This window comes from Erithacus rubecula (genome assembly GCF_903797595.1).
Source record: "Erithacus rubecula genome assembly, chromosome: 6".
In the NCBI taxonomy this organism is placed as follows: domain Eukaryota; kingdom Metazoa; phylum Chordata; class Aves; order Passeriformes; family Muscicapidae; genus Erithacus; species Erithacus rubecula.
The window spans coordinates 2,163,740-2,190,628 of NC_136688.1; the positions used below are offsets into that span (position 1 = coordinate 2,163,740).

Here is a 26,889-nt window from a genome sequence, read left to right on the forward strand (position 1 = left end):
TAATTTAGACAGATGAATAATTAATAGAAAAAGAGCTTTAATAGAAGTAAGGTCATCTGTTTTCAATTATAAAAGCTGGAGTTATTACATAGATCGAGAAGGGCACAGCATGCAGGATGTGTTGATCCTTCAGGCTTAGATTGATTTGCCTCTTCAGAGGAAACCATTAGAAGTAGAGAAACTTGAAGAGCAAGAAGAGGGATGAGGGGATTTTCATCACCCTCACCCATCAAATGACAAAATAGCAAGTTGTGTGAGCATGGCCAGACTGTTGGTAGAACATCTCTGCTGTGATCTGTTCATTTCTTCATCTGCCTGCAGGTGGCCTTTTGGGCAGAGCTAGGAAGTCTAGAGAAGTGCTTTGTCAAAATATACCATTGGCCAGCTACAGTGGGCTGGTCACTCTGAATTCCCAAAAAATGAGTACTTCAGGGATAGCAGTCTCTTACATCATGTGTGATCACTATGAAGGGCAGAAGTTTAATCTTTTGCATTTACTTGACAGGCTTTTGATTGATAGCAGGTGCTGTTAGGAGAACATATGCTGTCAGCTTCGATTGTCTTCCTTTGTAATTTTGACAGACAATGTTCTCTTAATGTATGATATGGAGGATTACTTGCTGAAGACAGTCATATACTGGGACAAAGGGATTTTAAGAAGTGCAGCAACAAGTAAACATCCATCTTTGGCACACCATCACTACAAATCCTTTGAGAAGAGATAGAAAAGGTGTAACCAGAGTATTGAGGATTACAGTTGTCCAGAATGAGGAATATATTTTAACTGAGTAAAACAATTTAATACAATGCAAAGGTTTGGATTATTTTGCCTTCCTCCCCTTCCCCCCTGCTTTTTTGTTTTCTTTTTTTTCTTAAGGTAAGGGAAGCTGAGTGATGCTGTAAGGAAGATGCAGGTGGGATGAAAGAATCAGACAGGATGCAGAACAGCCAAGAGTTGGGAGTTGTATTTGCAGATGGTAGGGAAACAGCCAAGAAGATGAGATAAGGAAAACTCCTTTGTACAACTAGGAACTGCTGACTTAGATGGACAAAGTAAAAGATATAGGCCTGGAACAGAAACTTTTAGTGAAGAGAAGCTTATAAGCATCAGTGCCAGACCTAAATTTGGTAAGACCATGGAGCTGCATGATTTATGCCTGTGAAACTTCTTGCCAGTTAGGTATGTTTTTTTTCTTTTGCCCATATGTGCACACATGAAGATCAGGTTCATGTTTTATGGGTTTTCTCTTGCTCGTTGTCCCCTATCTGCTGTTTTTTGGTTTTTTTTTAAATTTGCATGTTAAGTATTGAAGGATATCAGAGTTATTTCAGGTTTGTTGGTTTCCATACTACACCATCAGAGTTTTTTGAAAGCATGGAATTTACTGAATGGCCAAGAGCTTTTCCAAGTCTGTGAAAGGACCTTTGACTCACTCAGCTTTAGATCTTCCTTCATGTGAAGCTTCAATCTTTGGAGTCCACACCTCAGTGGCACTGGTGTCTGTCCTTGGACGCACTAGGTGGCAAAACTTGGACAAGCAGAGAAAAGCTGCAAGTTAGCTCTAATTTTGGGTTAATTCTCTTCCTGTTTTCTTTTCATGCAGTAGTTTGTGAGCTGACAGTTTTGGCAGGGTTTCTTTGTTATTTTTTTAAATGTCATTGTTGAGACAACAAAAAGAAGAACCCTTGTGCCCTCCCTTACTGAATTGTTCTTTTTCCAGAAGGAGAATGAAATAAGAAGTGGAATGAACAATAGTGAAAAATCAAGATAGGAATAAAACCACATGATTATTTCCTTCTTTCTTTCTTCCTCAACTAAAAGAGAAGGTGGGCCAAGGCTGTGCTGCTATGGGGAACCACAGCAGCCTTTATGGGCCTGTCCACTTTTATAGCAAGCAGTAAATAGTCATGAAACATTTTAACACAGCATATTTATGTGCAGGTAGCTTCTGTATTCAAAAATGACAAGAATTTGTGTGGAGGTGGGAGTATTTGTTATAAAATCTTCAGAGGAGTCTGTCTCAGTTCAGTTATCACAACCCATTTCTACATCTGAAAAACAGCCCTACCAGCTGAAAATGTTTGCAGTGACAGGAGGAAGAAAGGAAGGCCTTCTAGAAGTTTCCTTCAAAACTAAGAAATCTTTCTCCAGTGTCACCCTTTTATTTTTAAAAAGATTGCTTTGAAAATACTACATAGTGTTGTTAAGACCATAAAGCATTGCTAAGGTTAAGCAGCTGGGAGCCTGAGCCAGAACTGTGAAATCAGAGGAAGTTTGGGAATAGCTCATGGCCCAAAAGAGGGCAGGGAGTATGGCCTTGACCAAGAAAGACACATAATTATGCACAAAAAATTATTTTCTTAGCATCCATCTTTAAAGACTGTACAAATTAATCTCGGTAATAAAATTTTGCAGTCAGAATTTCTGTAAGAATGGTCACTGTTGCCATGTCAGTCAAAACTAAGGCCTTGGCTACAATGTTTTGCCACATGATACGAAAAAGACCTGAAAGGGCAGTGTGGGCTTTTCCTCCCTTCCTCTCCTTCTCATTCAGTAAGTCAGCCAGAGGCAAAGTTGGTGAAAAGCACCGAAAACCTTCATTCCTGGTACTTGTTCTTCCTGGCTGGCTCAGATATGCTATTTGTATGTGTGTCAGTTTTTACACCTGCTTTGAAACAGCAAGGGATGATAACGTGAGAAAAGAGAGAGAGCTGCCTTATTCTTTCATATTGTATCAGAATCCAGGCAGGATTCTTTCAAAAGACAAAACTTGTATCAATAGCCAGCTGTGCTGTGGCTTTTACACCCAGCATTATAAATGGGTCCTCTGTTCTGGATTGATACTCTTCACCAGCAAACTCAGAAAGTGGAATTTAAAAACAAAAATAAGAGATTCAATTATTTTAGCTTCATTGCACTTCATGTTTCTGCTGCTCCTCCCCATGGAGAGACTCTCTGGCTGTTTCAGACTCTTCTCATTTACAGAGTGTGATTGTATGAGTTGACCAAATTTTCCAAACCATTGATCTTGCTCCAAATGCTCTGCTGACTTGTTTCTGCCTTATGTGCAGAAAGTTCATGAGTTGGGTGGAATTTTAATTGAAGACAGTTAAGGGGTCTGTATTTTGCTTTTCTGCATTACTAGGTGTTATATCCCCTACATATTGGGTGAAAAGGGGACTTAAACCATGTAGGAAAGGTTTTGCATGTTTGCATAGTTGCTTAGAAGTCAGTGCTGTTTGTAGGAGCTGGATTTGGCTATGCCATGTGACTCATGCCTGTAGGCAATCAGAATACTTTAAATTACATCAGAGGTTTGGAGATCAAATACCCTGTTAGAGGTATGCATTATACACCATGCACATGTGAATGGGCATGTATGAGCTTTTTCTTTTTGTTCTTTTTGCATTTGCTTCTTGTAGCAATTTCCCCTTCCTTTGTGTCACAAGAGGCTTTATCTGATGTTTGCTGCAGCCCAGACAGACTTAAACTAGTTTATTTCTTTCTCTCTCATCTGCTCTGCCTGGCTGCAGGTTTACCCCATTATTACACAGACAGCAGAGGCCATCAGTAGCAAATTAGGATTGAATAAACTTCCCTGTGCATGTTCAAATCCTATCACATACTCATTATAGAGCAGCTGCACATCTGGGCAAGGGAATTTCATTGACCAAAGTCTACCTAGTGAGCTCTAAACTTTGTGTTCTGTATCTATAATAATCCTGCCACACTGGCAGCTTTTCTAAGTGGAGAACAGAGTGTGTGAAAGTGTGTGAATTGAAAAAGTCTTTCACAAATTCCTAATCTGCTGTTGCCCAGAAAACACCATGGGGGTGGGAGGCATGGAGCAGCACGTGTGTATAATTTAGCTGTGAACAGCATGCTTGTAAAAAATGCTCTGTTATCACAAAGGTGGATTGCAGGTCTTGGTGCAGGGCATTATGTGTAAAGTGATTCTTCTCACTCTGCCCATCTGGCATCCCATAGAAATCGTGTCCTCAGAGCTAAACATGCTGAAGTGTCCCAGATGGGCCAGATGAGGCTGGAATTGCTGCAAATCCCCTCTGTCTTTTGCTTGGCTTATATTTTTCTCCCAGTTTACGCTCGAAGGACTTTGGCTGGCTTTGCATCAATTGTTTGCTGTGGGACAAGTGGTGGTAAGCCATTGTGGTCCCCAAGTGTCAGCATTCCTATAGGCAGTGCCATCAGGAACAGACTGTAGTGAGCATTTGTGGAGGCACAGTTTATTGGTTGTGGCTGGATGTTGCACAGGATGCAACAAAACAGTCTTTTCATGTCCCAGAGCATGATAACCCTAAGGTCTGGGGACAGGCAATGATTGCTCTCTGGTCAGCACTCCAGCTGCAGAGCTGGAACAGCCTCCCACTTCCCTGTGGCCATTGCTCTGCAAAAGGCAATGCCTTGGGTTTGCAGAAGGGTTTGCCTTCTGTTTAACCCTGCATCCAAGTGCTTCTGCCATAGCTTCTGGAGAGCTGTTGAATATTTCAATACATTGAGAGCCACCTGGAGAAGTGGTGATTTCTCTTTTCCTTCTAGAACCTTTGAGGGTCCATTTTACAAAGGAGGGCATTTGGAGGGTGATGTAAAGAGAGGGGAACCCTTTCTCATTGGCAGTGCTGAGCATTCCTCCTTTTCATACAAATATTGCCACTATTTAATTTTGCAGTTCAAGATGGCAACAGCAATAAAGTCAGCAAGCAGATGCTTTGCAGAGAGAAATTATTTCTCTGTGGTTGGTTTTCTTGCCCTGTAGCAAAGTTTTATTATGAGTAGATTGTGTCTGCAATAAACCTGGCTTTCTGGGAGCTCTCGGGTAGCAGACATGAAAGTTTTCCTCTTGTCCCCTTTGTCAGAGTTATTTCCCCATTTTTAGCTGGCTTTAAGGTAAGGATATGCTTCTTTAGTCAATTAAACAATGAGGAAAGCCAAAAGTTCTACATGTCAAAAGTCCTTTTAGGGGAATGCCCAAAGTATGTTCAGTATGCTAAGTACCATGTGCTGTTGTGCCATCAGCAGCACTGCAGTTGTAGGGGTAGCAGCTGGCCTGTTTTGATTGAAAGAGAAATAACCTGACTTTTAATCTATTTATAGTAATACAAAGCAGTAGGATTCCTGCCTGAGTCAGGCTTGTTCTTCAGTCTGAAAAGTGTTACATTGCCTGAAAGGCTGTGCTGGACTTTTGTACCAAGTGAATGCGAGCGTGACAGACTCAGTCTGTCCCAAATGGGACCATCTTTCAATGGCAGCAGTGGCTGGGAAGGCACTTCTGCAGAACAGGATCTCATTGTGCAGCAAACTGTTTCCTCTCTTCCCCTAAAATCTCTTCTTCTCTGTCTCTTCTAATGTGAGAGTTTGTGTAAGCATCTAGAACATGCATAATTGTACTCACAAAGCTGTTGGGGAAGATAGATTGTGCTTTCCTTGGGCTTTGCAGAGCAGGAAGATATTTTACACAGAAAACCTGAAGTGAGCTGACCTTGATGCAGCATTGAGCTCATCAAGAACAGCATCATACTTGGAGCACAACTCCTTGGAGGTCCTGACAGAGGTATTTCTTTAAGTATTTCAGAAACTAGCTCTAGCTGCTTGCACCAGACATAACTATTAAAGATTACAACTGAGGATAATTATTCTTTATAAGAACTAGTTTTTATTGGAGAGGACTAATACAGAGCTCTGATAGTGCCATGAATGGCTTGGTGGCACTTTAGCACTTCCTTGTAATCATTCACACTAATGCTGCCTAACTGAGCAAATCCCATGGCCATTTTATCCAGATAAAATGGAGAAAATAGATGAGCTTTTCACTGCCCCTGGAAGGCTGACAACAAATCTCAGATTCATTAGACCAAAAAGGAAGCAATTACCCAGACAGCAGCTTGCCAATAGCAACTTTTTCCCTTAAAACGAAGGGGTACAATGACATCATATTTTCATCAGCTCTCCCTGTGCTGCTGCAGTGAAGGGAAGGCAGATGTTGGGTCTGAGAATGCTGCCTTTTCCTCCAGAGCTTTCCTCTAGGGAAGTTGTTTCCAATCCCCAGTGTCCTCCCTGTGACTGCAACCCTCTCTGGCTATGCCATACCAACCCTTGACTTACTACTGCAATCCTCTTGGTATACCCTTGCCCCATCAATTCTTTCTTTCCCCCTGCACAGGCAAGTCAGAGACCATAGTCATTGACCAGAGAGCAGACTTGGTTCACTGAACACAGGAAGTCTTCAAATTAGGGATAAATGCAGAATTGTGTAGAATAGCAAAAATTGCTGAGATAGCATATGTCAGGATGAAGGTCAGGGATGGAGAAGGAATATTCACACAGATCACTGAGTGTAGAGGACTGTATAGTTAAGTAGTACAGACTGTTTACTCAAGGGATTTTCCTTCATGTTCTTCTGCTTTATTTTTCCACTTTTGTTAGAGAACTCTCATTCAACCTGCTATCCTCTCCTCCTTTTTTAGCTGTGTACTTTTGATACCTGCCTCTTGTGAGAGAGCATCTTCTTATTGGCTCCAAATTGGCTTGTTTCTGGCTTCTGTGCAGAAAATTCATGAGTTGGGTGGAATTCTAATTGAATTTTAATTTTAATTGAATCACCTTTTGAGGGATGAGGGAAAGAGAGGAGGTGGACTGAAAACTGGGTGGTTTCTTCTTGTGTTTGTCCTGGCAAACTTTTCCTGCTCTTACTTGTGAGGTAAAGCTCACTCCATCTTCTGAGAGTGAGAAAGGCCAGGAATGATATAGAAGTGAATGTTTCTTGGGGATTCACTTCATCATCTGAAGATGAGAGCTCTCTGCCCCTTTGATTGTGTTTTGCCTGTGAAATTGTTAATTGAATGGGAATGAAGGTGGCTGAAATAATCTAGAGACACTTTGTTCATACAGAACTGCTTATTTACAATTTGAAATCAGTCATTTAGTGTTGAGTGGCTACAGGTCATTAATTGTGAGCAGGTTCTCTACAGCACAGCTGCAGACTCCAATGAGTCTCCAATGAGACTCCAACCTCCTCATGATGAGTTTCTAAATAAGACTTTTCCCTTGATTGACAAATATGATTTTTAACCTGAACTTCACTGAGAGATTTGAAACTGAGGGTCCCACTGCTGCCTTCTGCTTTCCTATCCAGAAAAATTGATTTTGTAGTTTATGCAAGAATGTGGTTTGCTGTCCAAATTATCTTCTTGTTCAGATAAAGTTATGCTTCTCAATGTTTACCTTTCTTTTCTATCCTACTTCCATGTCTGTCTCTGATTTTATTCTTTCATCAGACCTGTCTCACCCAGCACAGACACATTCAATCATCTCTGCCCTGAAGCTCATTTATTCTCTTGCCTACTAAATTTGCATGAAATTCCAGTATTTTGTTTTGGGGGGACATCCTGGAATTAGTACACACTCTGGTGTCACAAGGCCATTCTCTACATTCCCTCTCTTTGCTGAAGGCAGAAACATTTATATTTTAAAGCTTTTTATTATTTCACCTGTGGAATTTGAATTGCACTGCACCCTGTGGACATTTCAGCTTTGTCAGCTTGACTGTTATTAAGCTGTAATCATTTATCATCATTGGCAATGATTTTATGTCTAGGGGTTTTTTTTAAGCAGGTATTGCAGAACATTTATTGGTAAACTGCTGTGAGTGTGCAAAAATTTAGGTTATATAATTTATGAAGTCATATTTATGTAGTAGTGTTTTATGGTGGAAGGATGTGCTGAGGAAGTTTTGAGATGACCATTTATTTTTAGATGAGCCAGAAGACTTTGTTTCCATCTCATTTCAGGCCCTGGCACAGAATGATTGAGGATCTGCAGAAACCCAAAAGGTTTTTCCTATCTAATGGCAAGAAAGAGTGTGTAAATAAAACTGACAAACATAAAAATGTAATAAACTACAACTGTTTCATGAATTTGTAACCTGAAGGGGCAAAGTAATAAAAAAGCTGTAAATTCATGTCAGTCACGCACCTTTGTTAAGAGCTACTAAGCAATAATACACATAAGGGGCAGTGCAAGAATGAAAGTGCATGTGAATGCTTTCCATGAGCATTGACTGGGACTTGCTAAACTGATATAATCTGATTCTTCATGCTCTCTATGTGTGTCTGACCACACATGAGGGTTTAATACCTATGCGCTAGCATGTTTTTGTAATAAGGAATAAAAGAAAGCAATTTGTACTTTTAATTAATAAGGATAGATGAGTTAATTTCAGAATTACCTCAGAGGGGATTGTGAAGCTTCACAACCTGACCTTTGGAAAGAGAACATCTCTCATTTAGGTAACAGGGTAAGGAGGGATTTTTTGCTGCCTATGGTGTTCATTCCAGTTACCACTCAGAGTAGGTTTCCCAAAGAATAATTTGGCCTTGACGCATGTTCTAGAGTAGGCTGGGGTGAACTTTGAAGATGCTTATTTCCTTTCAATGACAAGTGAAACTGAGTCTGGACAGGTGAATTTGAGCTGAGATATGAGTTGCCCTAACTCCAGGCATCTGGGCTGCCCTTGTGGTCAGGGGAGTTCTGATCCATGCTGTTAATGGTGTCCAGGCAGCTGTTCAGCTGACCGAAGACAGGCTTAGACCATGGTGAGCCACATTGACACCACTAACAGCATTGACATCAAAAGTCAGGTGACTTGAATGCCACCCTAGATGTCTAAATGCTGGTGATACAGACTAGAGGTCAGAAGAAATATTTGCAGTTTTCCTGTGTTTTAACAAAAGAAGATGAAGTTTAGTCCAGAAATATTCTGCAGTTCAGAAGTGTCAACAGTACTTATGTGACCAGAGGTGTACTTGGAGGGAGCCCTTAATGTAGACTTATTGTTTGGACAGTCCCATAGGGAATGTTTACACTCGTTTTCATGTCATAGTCTCATTTCTCAGATCCATGAAATAGAAAAACAAAACAAAACATGCAGGCAGGACAATCTGTGGTCTCTCCTGTCTGCATGTTGCAGCAAAGCTGCTGATCACAGGTCTGTTTAATTCGTTTATTCCAAAGGATCTGAAGTGCTTCTGTAGCAGATATTCAGTTGGTGATAGGGACTGTAGTGTTTCCTTTGGGGATAACTAGTGCAGAAGAAAGGATTATTTGAGGTGGCATTCATTACTGATGGCATACTGCCCATGCTTGCAAGTGGCTTGGGATGCAAGTAATTGTGTATAAATAGCCTCAGATGTGCTATTGCATAGCAAAGCCTAATATAAATAAACAATCATTAAAAATTGCTAACATAAAACAAGGGAATAGTCTTTGCTTTCTCTTGTACTCCTACCCAATTAGAATTGCTTTCTTGACAAGGCATTTGAGCTATTGAAGTGAGAGACGCTATTTCAGACGTAACGCTGGTTTTGTTACAAGGGACTGCTTACATGGAATTTAGGCAGTTGAGATGGTAGTAAATACTCTGTTTGCTTGTACAAATAATATTAACAAGCCATTAGAAAGAATCCATAAAATATTCAGAATGTGTTTTGCTTAGCTTTCTGATGGAGTTCAGTGAAAGAAGATGAGCTTTGTGATGTGAGGCTATTAGGGTGTGATTATTTTCACAAGCCTGTTATTGATCAGGGGATCAATATTGAACATGTCAGAAATCCTTCCTATGACCATGTGAGCTGCTTATTGATAGGACTGTTTAAAAAAGACTACTCATTGTAAGCCAGCTGTGGTATACAAGTTTGGTCATTTTCCCCATCCCATTGAAAAGTTAAACCTCAGGAAATGAGATACCGTGTCCAAGTCCTGCTGCTTCACAGAACCTTTCTGTCCCTGCTCACAGTTGGCTCAATTCCTGAGCAGGGCTTGAGCTCCTCAGAAAGAGCTGGGCTGGCCAGAAATCAGCCTCAGATTCCTGTGCTTTTTAGAGAGATACTATAGTGGGAAGGGGTTTCCCTTGATACAGGGTATTTGTCTGTCCTCAGGTGGTGTCAGTACCTGGGCAGAAAGAGCAGGTTTCATGTACAGTATTGATGGTGGGACTGAGGAGGGGAGTGCTGCAGTGCTGGTGTTCCCACTGACCTTCACCTCCAGCCCTCTGCTGTCAGCTGTGGGGTGGACAGCAGTGTTTGATAGTGACCCTATACATCTTTCCTGACACTGTCACTTGTTGCTGAGTACACTTCAGAAAGCTGAATGGGAACAGATAATGTGGCATAGCTGCATTTCTACCAAAGGAATTGGAGAAGACCTGTTGTGCAGACTCTGTTTGTAGATGTCACCATCAGGAAAATAAGCCATTATCACAATGGAATTGGCACAGTTTGGGACTTAATAAAAGATGCTCAAAATCAGCCTCAGTATATGAAAAGCCAGGTGTGTTGAGGAATACTATCTGCCCTGAAATCCAGGACTGAAACCAGAGACTTTTTTTGTGGTCTGGCTCAGCTTCCAGAACTTAGCTTCTGCCACGGGGCATTGCACGAGATTCTTTGTTCAGGATGTTTAATCAAATATTGGTTTATAGAGTGGAGACTTAGTTTTTGGAAGCTTTTGTGAGGGAGGACATCACCTTTAGCTGTTATCTAGTGGGGCTTTTTTTTTACACTATCAGCAGTTTTTTTAATTCACAACTTATTTTGCATTTCATCTATAGGTTCTATGTTCACTATGGATGTTTCTATAGCAACCAGTCTTGTGTTATCTACAAACCTCTATGGATGGATTAAACATGTAATATAAAATTTGGTTCAATTCTATTTTTCTGCGGACTGTGCTTGTTACAACATGTTTTTAAAACTTTCAAGTAATATGAAATAGAATGATCATCTCTGTCATCTTTTTGTTCTGTGAGGAGCCTGTTCATTTATGTTTTGTTTTTTGTGGGACTCATAATCATCATTATTTCACTACAGTTTACTCTAAACCCATCCAGTACCTCCAGGGGAGAGAAAAACGCTAAAGATGCTGAATAATCTGGACTTTATCTAATACAGGAAAACTGTACTAAGCCAAAGAACTAAGCTGTAGCCTCTGGAGTCACTGTTTGAGGCTTATTATTCTCAGTTTCTCTCAGTATCTCACCAAATGGTTCAGTAAAATTCTCCATCAGCAATCTCCTTTACGAAATCACAGGGTTTGTGTTGCACAACCCCCCAGACTTTGCAATTTTATTTGCTTCTATTGCTTTCAGTGTTGAGTGCTGGGTATGTGACAGCAGCATTGCAATTGCATCTACAGCTCCAGATCTAGTTTATGCTACAAAGTAATTTTGAAAGTTACTTATTGCTGTAAGGATGGAGCAGAATGGAGACTCCAGGTCCCACCCCCTTCTCTTCCACTGCTGCTTCTTTATTAAACGGTTGTCTTCATCTGATGGATTCTGATTCCAGACCTCATGCATGTAATCCTCATTACGACTGTATCTATTTTGTTACACTAATCCCAGGTGGATTTAAAAATTGCATTTGAGGAGCAGATGAAAAAGCTGTAACAATTTCAGTTTGGCAGCAGTTAAAGCTAGAACCTGAAAAGAGTAGTGATAGTGTATTCATCCTTTTTCTTTTTCTAACTCATGCATTTTCTCTGTTTTAGTAAATTGTTATTAACTCCCTGCTTTCCTCATAATCTTTAATTTGAATTACAATTTAGGCAAATCACCAGATTAGATGCTTTTGACACTGATAATCACCACTTTTTAATATTCTTTTATTATGTTTAATCTTTTATCAGCAATGCTGCCTTAATAGGTCATTCTCAACTGTTCCGTTTCTGCAAGGTTTTACATCCTCAGCAACAGAGCTTTGCAGCCCAGGGCAGTTCAATGCATTACAAAAGGGCCTAATTAAGGTCAATGGCAGTTAAGCACATTCTTTTATTGCATTGCTGAATGAGGATGCAATTGAGCACACATTTAAGTGTTTCAATGAATTTTGAACCTATGAAAGGAAACCATCACTTTTTAGTATGGAGGTATTAACTCATAAATGTTGCAGTTCTGTTCTTCTGTAGTTGATAGCTGGCTATGATTTGGAGGAGCAAGTGTGTAGGAGAATGCTACTCATAAAACAGCAGGGATTACCTGAATGACTCTTTATTCACTTTTCCATTAGTGGAGTGTCAGCATGAGATTCTGTCTTTTGACATCTTCAATTGTCCCCAAATTTACTTTAGTTGTATGGGACTGCAATTTAGGATGGAACTCAACTGAGAAGGAATAATGAATTTCTTGGGGCTTAAGTTCCTGAGGCTCAATCCACACCAGGATAACTGCAAATGCAGCATTTTGAATGTTTCCATTATTGACGGTGTGAAAAGGAATGCCATTCTTGTGATGTTGCTTTGCCCATGTATTTTACAAACAGGACTTCAGAGTTCCTTTTAAGCTTGATAAAATCACTTGGTATTCATCAGGCTCATGCACTGGGTGGAAAATTCTAAAACAAAGCCTGTTTGTAGTAGAGAAGGGTCTAAAGGGAAGGAAAACAACAACATGAGTTATTGATATGTGTTTCTTCTAACCTTTGACAAGACACAGTGGAGTTAGAGGGCAGTGAGGGCATGAATATCATGCTGGCAGGCAGAACACAGGTTGGGATTGTAACATTCAGCTACCTGTGTTCATGTAACATTTGCCTGCCCATTGTGCAGGATGCCAAGTTCAGGCTCATGGAAGATGGCACGGCACACCTACTTTGCAATTATATTGAGTGCTGCGTGCTGTGTTGCTCTACTGACAGGACACGTTGTGAAGGAGAGGCAGGCAGGAAATTAATTCAGGAGAAAATGTCCAGTGGGACATTCAGGCTGGATCCTTGGCTGTTGTTGCTCAGGATGGTGACCCATCAGTCATGATGCTGACACCAGCTGGGGATGCAGACCTGCAGCTCTTGGAAGTCCTTGGCTGCTGCTTTTCTACATAATGGCCCGTATAGCAATGTGAGATTTTTATATTCAGAACTAATTTTTAAGGAAAGTGAAAAGGATGTGAGATGGCAGGCCCAAGCACTAGTTACATAGAGCTTTTAAATTTTTACTGCTTATATATAGAGCTGAAGAGAATGGCATTTGAAATGCTCTGTGTTTTACTCAGTTACGTCTTTCCCAAGAGAGAAGAAGCTGAACAGGATCTGCAAGCTGACAGGAAAAGAAATACATAGCATTTGTAGTTCAGTGAATCTGAGGGAGATAGGGATTTTGAATTTGTTTCTAAATTAGATAAATTAAATGTTGAAAAAGATCTTTAAATTTTACACTGAAATAAGCTAATAATTCATTGATACAAAACTAAGGATATTATCTGTAGGTAAGGAGAAACAGGGATTTAACTCCTTGATTGGTGTCTATATCTATAACCCTATCTCTGAAAGTAGGCTGATGTCAAGTCAAACAAGCAATCAAAAAGAAAAAAATCAATTTCAAACTTTAAATGAACATTTAAACTACTGGGGGAAGAGGGGACATAGGGAGAACAAACAAATCCCCATAATGTTGAAAAGGTTTTATCTAACTGATTACCCTATTTTTGGTCATGGTTGCTCAGGAATGCTTAGAGAGAATATAAGAAAAAAAAAGGAAAAAGATGGGATATTTTAATCAGCTCATCCAATTAACAGTTTAAGGTCTTCCCCTGTAAAGTCTTCAAGTAAAATATCATTTATGAGAAGTGCTGGGATACCTTGCTCTCATTTGATTTGTGTAATCCCTTTTTGAACCTGCATGTATTTCAACATCCACAAAACTCTGTGGCGGTGAATGCCAGAATTTAATTAAATGTTTGTGGAAAAGTACTTCACTATATTGGTTTTCAGACTGCAGACCAAACAACCTCTAGCTTTCTAGTCTTAAGAAAAATGAATAATGGTCCTCTATTCACCTTTCCTATCCCATACTGGTGTTCAGGGAGTGCTATTGTTCCACTCTCTTCACTCCCAGGAGTGTGGTCCTTACTAACTGATCTTTTCTCAAGTGGTTTTTTTTCCTAGTTCATTTTAAATTCTTGCTAAAAGGACACAGCTCAGATCATGGCCATATTGGATGGAATTTGTGGATATCCTTTAGTTTTACACTGCAGAGCTCTAGAGCCCCAATACTGTTAAATCTAGAAATGTGCTTCTACCATCTCATATTTGTTAAATTTAGGACCTCTGGCTAGTGAAAGCAATGCAGCTTGTGCCACACTGAGGTGACACTCCCAGTTTATGTCTCATGAGCTTTGCCAAAGAGCTGATCCATGTGGGGGGACACCACCTGCAGTTTTCAGTCAGTCATGGTGCAGATGAATGGCTACGAGGGCTTCAGTAGTCAAATGGCCATGAGCTGCCTGCTGGAAGGTGTTATCCACAAGTGGCCAATGTGCTTGAAGGTGTTTCCCAAAAGTGGCTACTCCCTGCAGGATAGACAACAGCTGCACAGACAGGTCATTCCCAGGGAATGGAGCTCTGCAGCCTCTGCACTTACACCCGTGCTCCTGCTTCTCCATGTGAGATCCTTGATTCATTTGATCCTGTCAATATACATATGTATTCCATTTCCACCCCCTCTCTGCATCTAGCTGAAAGCAGCAGTAATTTAAGTGTGCCTGATATTACAAGAACATTTGCAGGATAATGTTCACATCACTAGTGTTGATACTTAGATGCTGTTTTTTTTCACTGTGTACTTTAACTCCGTACTTGGCGGGGGAAGCATATTCCTGCAAGTGGGATTGAGAGAGCCCTTCTAGCTTAAATATGTAAAGACTGGGGGAGAAAAATTCTCCAAGGGAGTTAGTTTAACTGCAGAACAATTGGTCATATCTTCCACTTGGATTCTGTTATCAGTGTATTTCTTAACACACAAGGAATTTTTTTTTTTTTTTTTTTTGGCTAAAGAGGAAGTGTGATGAGTAGATCCTAATCAGATATTGCATGAGAAACTTCAATTAGATGCATTTTCTGTGTAATAAAACCAATAAAAACCCCCACTTAAAGACGCCAGCACCATTATCATGAACAATGAGTCAATTTCTCTTGTAGTATTTTAAGTGTGTAGCTGTAACTTCAGAATAATTTTCTCCACCAACAAGCATATATATCCAGGGCTGTTTGGGATTACTTCGATTATCATACTGTAAGATCAATTCTAAATGTAGGCACTGGAGCCTGAATAATTTATTTTCTAACCCATTAGAACAATTTGGAGGATCTAATTCCATGGCAGCTTTTTTTGCCAAGAGAGCAAATGCACGTGTCTGTGTATCTCTTGGGGTAGAAAAGACAGATAATCTCTGCTTTTAGAGTAAGACACCTGCTGTACTGCTTAACTCTGCTCTATTAATGCCTGTGAGCAATTTGATTTGAGCAGAATATTCTGGTACTTCCACAGTCAATTGCAAAGTTTAGAGCTTGCAAAGAACCCACTGCTTGTGTCCTTTCCTCACAGTTTTGCAGCTCAGGCACAGATGCACCAAACAGCCTGTTCAAGATCTACAGTGAGGTCTTTCCTGGAGTAAACACCTGATTCTTAGGGCTGTGACAGTATTCCTTCTGGTGTTCCACTGTTTTGACCTTAGAATAAAGGGCCTTGCAAAAAAAAAAAAAAAACCAAAAAAAAAAAACCCCAAACAAAAAAAACCCCCAACATTTGCTGGGGGGGAAAAAGGTTTCAAGTTTTGCCATGAGCTACCTTGCTTGCAAGAGAAGGGATTATCATGAAAAATTAGGCAAATAATGTGTTAAACATTTCACAAGGGAAATATTTAAAATACTATTGCCAATAGCCTGGCATCTTTGAAGGGGACTTTTTTTTTTTTAATTTAGAGCCAACTCTGCTCTTACCAAATGGAGTTAATACAGACTCTCATTTGGTTGCCAGTAGATCAGGTTCAAGCCTAGACTTCTCTCTAATCTTTTCGTCTTAATGATTTCTCTTTCAACCATGACAGCATCACTGTTTGTGCAGAAGCCCCCAAATTGTCAAAAGTAGCCCTGTTAATGGTTTTGTTTAATTTCACATATCAACAAGCCCAGAAAACTGCCAAAACTTATCATTTTCTTACTATGCTTCCAACACTCTTTGACATAAGAAAAGGGCTGGGGTTGGGGATGGGGATAAGGAGATAAAAAGTAGAGGAGAAGGAACATTGTAAATAACTATTTAAAATTATCCAAGCCTTAGATACCAAGAGGAGGAAGTAAAAACAGACATGCGGCATAGAACCAACTACAACTGTTTTCTCTTGGCTCTGATCCAGAATAAGTAAATGTGATGCCTCTAATCCCTGGGTCTCAGGCTGGGAGTTACCTTGCAGTTCAGTTCAGAATAGAGGGCAGAGGGGATGAGGAGCAAGCTTTTTGAGTGTTTTGCAATATAAAACATTTGGCTATTGTTGGAAAGGCTCCTATGGTTGTCTTGATGGGTCAACATTTCCTTAACAGGTGTTTGAGTGTTAAAAGGCCACTGGATGGAAACTTGCAGGTGTGCTTTGCTCCTTAGGAAAAAGGGGGCTTTAAAGAGCAGTTTAGTCTAGAGCTAAGGACAGCCTCTGTTTCCTGGGTGTGCCTGGTGTGACAGCTTAGTAAATTTATTTGGGGACCACGAGTAGATATTCTGGTGTGGGAAAAGGAACAGAGCTGAACTAAGGCAGAGCAGTCTTCAGTAATGTGTGCTGACATTATGAAATCCAGTTTGAGCCAGGGTTTAATGTTCAAAGTATTCCTTTGTGCATTTCAAGTTTGGTCAGTCAACCTAAGGAAGAGCTGTGCATTATCTCTTCAAAAATAGGAATATAATGAGCTGTTGGAGAGCAGAGTATCTGAATCAAGGCAGTGTAGTGAGATACTCCTGCTGAACAACTGACCTGAAATATTCATCTCTGATGTAAATGGCTACAGCCCCAGTCACGGCATTTTGCATGAACTGTGTCCTGGTTTTCAGATGTTTCATGCCACTGGTGAATTTCCAGTTTTTGCAAAACAAGAATTACTTTGGAGTCAGAAGATGGTGAATTCAAACGTCCAGGAAGCAATGTCTCAAGCAGTAAGCATTGTGCATCATAAAGAATTTAGTGGATGATGGAGGAGCAGGCAAGGAGGTTTTGCCTTTACAGCATCCTCAGTGAGACCCACCTCCTGTAATACAAGTGGTGGTTGTAGCTGTGGTACCAAACCGTGTAGCAGCACGGGGAGCGTGGAAGGTGAGGAAATAAGCTGCCTCTTACTGGTTCTGTTGAGTTGCTTCAGAACTGGAGAGAAGAGCTAAATGTATTGCAAGATCATGGCTCTGCTGCTCTTGGGCATCCCCCTTCATTAGGCTTTACTGGGCTGTTTGAGCAGCCTGCCTGTGCCTGCAGCTCTGAGGCTGGTCTTGGGCAAACATCACCAAGATGAAGAGGTAGAAGTGCACTTCTGCTTTTCATCCCATTCCTCAGCCAGTTTAGTGCTATTCCTGACTGCATTTCAGCATTTTGACCAGTTTGGTTTTAGGTGTTTATGACATCTCCTTTGATGCTGTTCTGGTCAGACCTTTTATTCTCTCTTTATGGAATTTGTTCCTAAAGGATTCCATTTTTTTTTTTTCCTTGGGCCATGATGATAGCTCTTCTTTATATCCTCTCCCTTAACCTAAGTGATTTTCTGTGGGTTACTTTCTCTAAGTATTCTTCCCCTACTCTCCCTTGGTTACTCTTAAATCATTTTGGATAGTGTTAACAATCATGGGGATTGTTAACACTATCAAGTGGGAATAAAGGGGAAGTATATCCAGTGTATATCATCAGGGCATGGACTGTCCCTCCATGGCACTTGTAAGAGGGTACTTGTGAAAGGTTGAATCCAGTCATGTGAGATGCCTGGAAAGGCAAAGACTCCTAAATGAGGCAAATTGAGTCCCTGTGTCTTGGAGTTTGCTTTCTCTCAGTGGAGACACAGAGGTTGGTGCAGCTGAGGTGCACTGTAGTGAGGTACAGTTTGGTTCCTTAGTTCTGAACAAACAGACTGGTTTGCAGCTGGGGTGAGGAATGCTGCCTTAAAACACAGCTGCTTTTATTGTCCATTATTTGGGGAGGAATTCAGTGGCATTAAGGGACTACCTTAGTAATTAGTATAAGAAATTGCTTTGGCTTTTGTGTTTCTCCTCTGTGTTTCATTAGCTCTGCCCCAGGATTAGCACTATCTTTTTCCTTCTCTGCTTCATGAGCTGCCTTATGTTCATCTACTTTATGCAGGTATTTAGTGGATGTGCTCCTGCATATGTCTGGCTTACTACTCTGTGAGCAAAATTTCTTTCCAAGCCTTTAATTGATTTGGATAATAAAGTGCAATTATAAACTCAATAAAAATTGGTTATTTTAAAGGGAGAGCAGGAAAGAAAGAAACCTAAGTGATGCCATGCTGTGTGACTAGATAATAATGCAAAATCCTCTTTGCCTTACACTCTAAATGCTCTCTTGCTTCCAGGAGAGGCTTGACCTTAGACAGGAGCTAACTAAGAAGTATGAGGTGTTCTGCCAGGGGCATGCTCTGGCAAGGCTTGTTTATGGGTGTCAGGCATGAGAGAGACAGTGTATTGGGATGGGAAGAATGGGGAATCAAAAACACTTCAGCCATTCTGGGCAGTTCTTTAAGGTACCTAAATAGGACAGGGATTTTTTCAATCCCATCAAGAGCTGACCCTTTGGGAATTTATCCTTTACTCAGTGTCTGCTTTTTCACTAGAGAGTGAAAGACCTGCTATCTGAGGTTGTGTCTTTGATTTAGGAAATCGGTGACTTTTTTTTTTTTTGAGTGTTGCATCTTAATTTTTTTTCTTTCCCCTTTGTTTTTCCTACTGAAAGTGTCGTAGGTAGAGATAATTTCTTATTATGTGTGACTGCTGGTTTGCTCTACTGCCATATTGACATATGTGGGATTGTGTGGATACAATAACTGAGTATCTTTGTTTCTCTTTGTTTTCCCAGTTGGGAGGCTGTGGAATCCTTGGTGTAGGCATCTGGCTGGCTGTTACCCAAGGGAACTTTGCCACCCTCTCCTCCTCTTTCCCGTCCCTGTCAGCTGCCAACCTACTGATCGTCACAGGGACGTTTGTCATGATCATTGGCTTCGTGGGCTGCATAGGTGCCATCAAAGAAAACAAGTGCCTCCTGCTGAGTGTGAGTATTGAGCTGCTGCAGTGTTTGCTGTCTTGTGATGCTATTGCAATGCATGCTGCAGTGACCTGTATCTCAACAGAAGTTGCCTGCTTGACAGAGTCATGTGTGAAAGGCTTTGATAATCACTCCATGGAGCTGCCAGGTCATTCCTGACCACACTGTCCATGGAGGATGAGACCTGCAGGAAGGCAATTGTTAGTGGTGGTGCAGGTTTCCTTGAACTCTTCAGAGAACAGAAAGAGTTTTGTGAAGACATCTTTTGTAGTGTATCTTTAACTTCTTTTTCACTCGGCTTCCACAGCAATCCACTTCAGATGTTTGCCCTGGCAGGACTGATTATCTGAAGCCCTGGGTAGGAACATCAATGCAGGCAGGAAACAGGTTGATTCTGAAGTGGTTGACTCTGGTTTAAATTGAAAATTAAGACATTCAGGTTTGACAATGCTGTTTTTTTCCAGCCATTAAGTCTCCAAAAGCTGAGATGTCAGGAAGCAAAGGTGCCAGCACAAGGAGATTGCTGTGAAATCAAAGATTAATAAGGTGCCAGCTTTCATGATTTCACAGAAGCTTGAGCCACATCCCTGGTGTATTTTGTCAAAATGCTGTTTGATGCCACTCAAAGGTGAAATTTAGGAGCAGTGAATACCTTCTGTAATTGGTGTTAGTGTGTATTTTGCATCCTGTTCAGCTGAGGACCAGGAAGTGAGGTGATCTTGCTGCTCAAGTCTAGGACTTCACCATGGGGTTTGGCAAACCTTAGAGTGAAGAGGAGATGTGGTTTAGCTGATCATCTAGTGATGCCTCTGCAAAATGCTGTTCCTTACTATACTTCACATATTAATTTTTCCCCCAGGCCTTACAGAATGAGTTAATGCACAGAAGCCCACAGATCTCTAAAGTGACTGAGATTCCAAGCCTCAACAGAGAACTCTTTCCAGGCCCTTGCCTTAATCAGTTTCTGCAGTCAGAACTAGTCAGTCTAGGCTAGTAAAGACTATGTATGTGGCTTTAAACTAAAATGAACAATATAAATGGAAATTAAGGCCAGAAGTCAGAATCTGAAGCAGAAAGTCCTTGACATTTTTAACAATCCTATAAATGCACACTTTGTGGAGGAAGTGTGTGCCCAGACAGATGTAATGGATTACAGCTTCAATGCCAATACAGCAGGAGCCCACAGGCTGCAAAGTCTAATGGTATAGCTTATATGTGCAAAATTAATCACCTACTTTGTGCTTTCCTGAAGGCCTAGCCCAGGTGTGACAGCAGTGAACAATGTGTGTCAGGATCAGGTCAGAGTCTAGCAGTCAGTGCTCAGTACTGGAAGATTTTTTATCTCTTGTGGTTCTTTGTCCCTCGTCTGTCCTTTTGGCAAGGGCAGAAACTCCCTTGATCAGCCATCCTTGCCCAGGTAGGGTGAATGCACTCAGCCACCCCCAGCTGGGCATCCAGTGGGGATGGAAATGCTTGCAGGTACTGCTCCTGCTGACACAGTGCACAGCACTCAGAATCCAGTGTCCCTTAGTGCATGACACAGGGATTGTACTTGATGGATCAAGTTAAGTAATGCAGAGGAATCCAAATTCATTTAGGAACTCTCTGCACAGGAGAATGGGGAAGCTTGATCTGATTTGGTACTCACATTTTACCCTGTCTGCCTGTCCTTACCTTTCTGTACTGCAGCTATTCAGTGTGGCCTCTATTTTACTCAATTTTCTTCAAAATTGAATTATGTTAGAGCTGATTATATCTACTTAAATTCTGAATAAGTCCAACTGTAGAGGGTTGAAATACAGTTTCATTAGTCCACATTGAATTCAGTTTTTATTTGGTCTAGAGTAACTTTCCACATTGCATTGCAATGGTACTTTCTTACTGTCAGTAAGTTCCAGTGGGATTTTTTAGCTCTTCTGAGTTGTTTTTGTTGTGCCTGTGTCTTTGGAAGAGAAATGGATGGTGGTAGCAGCTCCTGTTTCTGGGAGCAAAGCCTTACCATGCAGGTTTGTCCTTAGTCTTCCTTTCCCCAGATTGCTGGATCTGTTTGACCAGTGTTTGAAATAGTGTTTTCAAGTTTAGGGTGGGGGCATTTGGTTTTGGCCAGCTCCTGTTTTTCTAGGTAACACAGATAGCAAAACAAATGCTTGAATGAAAGAAATGGCTGAATATCAAGCCAGGACTGCTCTTAGAGTGTCTGGTTGCTACATCCCTTCATCCTTTTCTTATTGCACAGGTGTTCCCAACTGTGTTCTGCCACAATAAAAATTACCTCTTCCCAGAATATCTCTGGGTTTTTTAAACATCCCTGAAAATGCCATGTCTGCTTTTTTGAGAGGATTGTTTCACTGCAGCTGGCTTGCAATAGGATTTACATCTAAACTGTAAAGGGGAAAGCTCCTAAATGTTCCCAGCCTGTGTGTCTGTGTCACTCGTGGTGTTTAACAATTGCTCCCAGATCAAGTCCTTACACGCCTTTCAACATCTCCCTAGCTGCCACTTAACTCCTGGCCTTGGTCCTGGTGGTAGCTAAGGTTGCTTTTGGAACTGAATTTATATATCCAGAAGGCATTGCCATAAATGTGACAGCACTCCTGGAGTAAGTTGTCTAGCTCATGCGTGATGCAGCTGCCATATCTTCCTGTGAAGCATTTGCTTTAGCTAACTTTTTGTAATGTTTTTATTCTATTTGGAAGTAGGAGCTTTAAAAGTAGAAATGAAGCAACTGAAGTCTGTTTGCACAGGTGTTTAAGAGGGAAAGATGGAGGCTGTTTGATTGTGTTGTACTAGTCCCTGGATAATGCATTTGGGTAATTAATCCTCACCTCCTGATATTTGTTGAACCCCAGCACTAGAATCCCAGAATGGTTTGAGTTGGAAAGAACCTTAAATATCATCTAATTCCAACTCCCCTGACATAAGCAGGGACACCTTTCTCTAGACCAGGTTTATTCAGAGCACTAAACAAACTTAAGAAACTGGGATAGACAAGGTCTGCAGGCAGTTGTAACAGATTTGTGGTGGGCTTAAAAGCGTGGAAAAGTTATTAATGGAAATGCAAAGAAAAGGAAAGCAAGAAGTAGAAGCTAGAATGTTGCAAAGGTTGCATGTTTAGGCAGTCTGTACACAACAGTGGACAAAAAAAAAAGAAAAAGTGGAAGAAACCAAGCTGGGGAAATACCTAGGGATGTTATTGTAGTGGGTTGGCAGATACTTACATTATACCCTACATACGTGAGGCCAGACATCACTCCAAAACATTGCTGTGTACCTGAGTGAGTAGCAGTTTTGATTAACCTCCCCTTTTCCTTGGCTCCACACAGCAGGACAGAAAGCCTGGGATGTTAAGTATGACCATAGACAGTACTAAAGATGATGTGAATGGTCTGCCTGCACTGTATTCCTGTTGCAGCCCACTCTGAAATCACATCCTTTAGATCTCCTTGAAGACACTTGTGGCATTTTAAGCCCACAAAGTACATGGTCATGCCTGTTTTGACCAAGAGCAATTTGGACCTCAGCTTGCCCATATCTCCCATAGTGCACCTCATCTTCATATGGGGTTGTTGGGAGTCTGATCTGCAAGGACTGGAAACACAGATTTCCCATACAGCAGGAGCACTTCTTGCTCTGCTTCCTAAAAGCAGAAGAAAGTGGAAAGCCTGTGGCAGTTACCAGCTGAGGGGATGTGCTGCTGTTATTGGGGTGGGCAGTTTGGAAGAAGACACTGGAGATACTGCAGGAGGCATGGAGCACTGTGGGGATCCTAAAATAAACTGGGGGGAAGCAGGACTAGCTCAGCCTGTCCAATGCAGCCCACCTGAATTGGAGGAGCAGAAGTTTATGGGATGGTAGACACAGGATATTTGTGGAAGGTCTTGCTTTAGGAGTAGTGCTACTGTTTGATGATGTGACAAGGGATGAGATTTCCCAGAGAGTTTGCTTGCGTGAATGAGAAATGAGCAGTGTCAGAGAGACATTTCAGCCTATTTACATTTCATACACTAAGATGCAGAGCAGATGAGACTCTGATCATCATCTGATCATGTATCTTTGTGTTCTGCACATATGACATTTGTATTGGGTTGTCAGAGCACATCTGTAAGCTCTTTGGTATTAGGCTGCTGTGGTGTTAAGTGTGAATGTTAGTAATTACTTACCTCTGGCATTTGCCAATGACTTTTGAAAGAAGGGAGAACAGAACAAGTGTTTTGAGAAGTAGAGGACAGATGGGGAAAGGAGATCGAAAGCAGAAGTTCAGTTTGTAAATGAGATTTTAGGACAGCTGTGTGCAGTAGTGAGGAGGATCCACATTAAGTCTCTGAATTGAGAGTTTAGATAGTCTAAAGCTTCACAGATTTGCTGACTTGAAAGGAATTACCTGGTGTCCACTGTAGATATTCTTTACTCAGTAGCAATGTATAGTCAGGAAAATGTAAAGTCAGTGCTTCCTTAATCTCTTAAGAAACAGGCCCATTCCTATTTCTCTGCATTCAGAGGAATAGAATAATATGAAAATCTAAGAGTGTAAAGAAAAAAATAAAAGGAAACTTCAACTATTCTATGCGTTCTGCAAAAATACATATATGGGGAGAATTTTACAGCTGTCTTTCTAAGATGTCAGTGAACAAAGAAAGGGTATTTGCACTGATTCTTATTTGCTCCAGCTACAATGTGAAAGAGATAAAGTTTTCCATTATTAGATTTCCCTAGGGAAATCAAAGCAACAGGCATTCTTGAGATAAGTATGCAACCTGGTATATATAATCTTGCATCTGAATATAGATGCAAATTGTTGAATGAAGTAGGCAAACAGTGCTTTCCTGCTTCAGTAAGACTCGTTTAACATTTCTGTGGGTATTGTTGCTCAAGACTGTATGACTGAAGTCCCTCTGCTACAAGCTCACTGTAGTTAGAAAATGGCAGCTTTGTTCTGATGGGTTGGGTCAGTGTCCTGAACCCATGCCAGAGATAATAAGCCAGGAGTTTGACTTGAGAAGGTTAATTTATAGACTTCCTTTGATGTTCTTTTGTAGGTATTTGGTCATGCATTGCTGGATCATGTAGCCGTACTGCAAATCTCTATGGGTTATCTTGATACGAAATTAGGAATCCATTTTTGTTGGTTTTCCCTTTGGAATTTCAATACAGTTCTGATGTGCATCAGAGCTGTTAGCCATATCCATCATCTCTGTGAATTTTAACTAAATGTTTGGCTTGTGTGCTCTCAACCCCACTGCACTGTGTGTGCTGTCCCACTGGGGTAGGTCCTGCAGGAGCTGAGCCCTGCTTTGCTCTGCCACTCAAACACAATCAGCTCTGGTGGCTTGATCATGGTGCTGACTTCAGGCAGGTGCTGTATGTACACCTGAACAGACCATTTCTCTGTGCTAAAGAGATTTATGCCTGATTAAGTACTTCAGTGCTCAAATGTTGACCCAGCTGATCCTTATGGGTCTGTGTAAACATTATCTTTTAGGTTAATTGCTTTGAGGAGCTAAATTGCCTGAATTATCTGCCTTTTGTATGAATTTAGCAGATATCTATATTTGTATGCTTGCCCTGAAAAAGGTCATTCATTATTCCATGGACAGTCCAGGTTAAAAGTCTCAGCTCCAGATGTTAAATCATGATGGGTTATGTAATTTATTACCTGTATTGCAGTATCCCCTGCAGGCAGCCCATGAGGATGCTCATTCTGTATAAAACTCCTGGGTAGCAGAGGTACCTGACCAGTAGAGCTTGCCATCTAATTAGATAAGACAAATGGAAAATATTATTATCCTCGTTAGGCAGGGAGATGCAGCACAGTGAAACTAAGTGCCTTGCATAGGTTGCACTGGGAGATTGTGAGAGAGCCATGAAGCAAACCCAAATGTCTAAATCTCAGCTCAGTGCCTTCATCATCTTTCTGTCATTACATCAGAACATATCTAGCCATCCTGTGTGCTTCAGCAACCCTTAAAAAGCATTTAGTCCATGTTTCCATAATAGTAATGACAATTTTGATTTCTTTTATCATATGTGTTGTGTCCAAATAAAAAATAAATACCCCAAAGCAAAATTATTTCTCAATTTTTTGTTTTGCTGAAAGTAAAATTGGCAAACTTAGCTGTTTTCCATGGGTAACACTGTAGGCTCTCCCAGCTGAGCTGATCAGCCTAATTGCAACACTGCCTTCAGTTAAATGTGAAACAGAACATTTAGAGAAGCTGCTGAAAAGGATCTGTGAACATGGTCCAGTATGTATGTTTTTGCAAAGAGGGATTTACTTTTGGTCCAGGAGATCATAGGAATACTGATAAAAAACAGTATGGGGCCCTATGTGAAGGAAAGATTTTAATCTCTATTTGGTTGTTACAGCCCGCATGTATAGATACCACATTTCCAGACACTTGAAATTCAAATAATAACCTGTGTCCTAGAAGGAAATAAGATTCATAGGCAGTTCTTTGTTTCACTCTCAGATTTTGTGGCACTTTTTTTTCCCCTCCAATGATTTGGTTCCAAGAACACATTCGTCTGCTCTGGTTGCAGCATGGCAAATAATCCAGTCAAAAGACATAGAGGATGAGGGGATCCTTCTCCACACATTACCTACACAAGAATAAATTAGAAAGGGGAAAGGGCTTGAAACAAACAAAATGCTGACTCCTCTCTGATTATCTGAAGCCAGCTGCCTTCTTATAAAGCACCAAGGTTGGGTATGTTCCATCACATCAAGAATTAACAAAATTTTGTTAATTAACAAAATGGCTTAGATACACACACTTCCCCTTGTTCTGATATATCCTTATTTGTGGATAACCATGATTTTTACAGTAGAAAAGCTGAAACAGTGGTTAATGAGAAGGGGAAGGAAAATAATCATTAACAGGCAGATCTGTGTGTTCAATTTAATTTAAATTATAACTTCATGTTAATAAGCAAGTAGTTCATCACAGCTGCTGGAATGAATAAAATCAGAATTAAAACTTGATATTAGGTCAGGATCAGCTGTGGAATGTACTGATGCTATATACATATCTGTGTGACTATCCAGACATCAAAAGATTCTCATTTATGGAACAGTCCAAGGGGAAAATGAGTGCCCATGGTGTTTTGTACTGTGATGTTGAGAGTTTTCTGAACTCCAGCCAGCTCATCTGTAAGTGAAACAGCCATAAAGAAAATAAGGAAAATGTTAATGAGTAGGAAGAAAGGGAAACTAAAAAAACTCTACTGTTTTCAATAGTATCACTGGATCCAGAGAGCTGACAGTTGAAACTTCATTGGTTACAGGGAATTTATTTCAAAGGAAGTAAATGAGAAAGAAACAGCCTGTAAATTACTTCATTTCTGTAATTTAATGCTACAGATCAAGAAGTAGATTCTCATTCCAGTTTAGCACATGAGCTGGTGTTTTAGCAATCAAACTAGCAAAATCAGGGAAGTGCTGGCTGCAGCCAGAGCAGCAAGCAAGTAATGCAGAGGCAGATGCCATACATACAGCCTGAGAGCATTATATGTGATGTGCATCACTTCTCTGTGTTCTGCTGTGTTGCATGTGAAATTCCAACTTGCTGCCTGCTTGGACTCTAAGTACTGAGCACCAATCTCCCCTAGTTTGCTTGTCTCTATTATGAAGAATCTGCTCCTCCTTGATTTTCAGTTTTTAGTTTCTCCTGCTTGGCTGGTACTGAAACTCATGAGAGGATGGAACCTGAATCCTTCCCTTCCTCCCTTTTCTTCAGCTCTGGGAGCACTTAATCAAAGGATCTGGGAACTGAGGAGAAAAAGAATAAAGTTTCTTTCCCTCCTG

The 26,889-nt window shown here is 40.8% G+C and overlaps 1 protein-coding gene across 3 annotated transcripts in view; it reads left to right on the plus strand.

Annotated features, from left to right (window-relative positions):
• Positions 1 to 26,889, plus strand: part of TSPAN4 (tetraspanin 4) — a 401,000-nt gene that overhangs the window by 316,571 nt on the left and 57,540 nt on the right. For all 3 annotated transcript variants that reach the window (XM_079308959.1, XM_079308960.1, XM_079308958.1), the window contains one exon: positions 18,903 to 19,094. In XM_079308959.1, the coding sequence (XP_079165085.1) occupies positions 18,903 to 19,094 (192 nt within the window). The remainder of the gene's footprint in view (positions 1 to 18,902; positions 19,095 to 26,889) is intronic.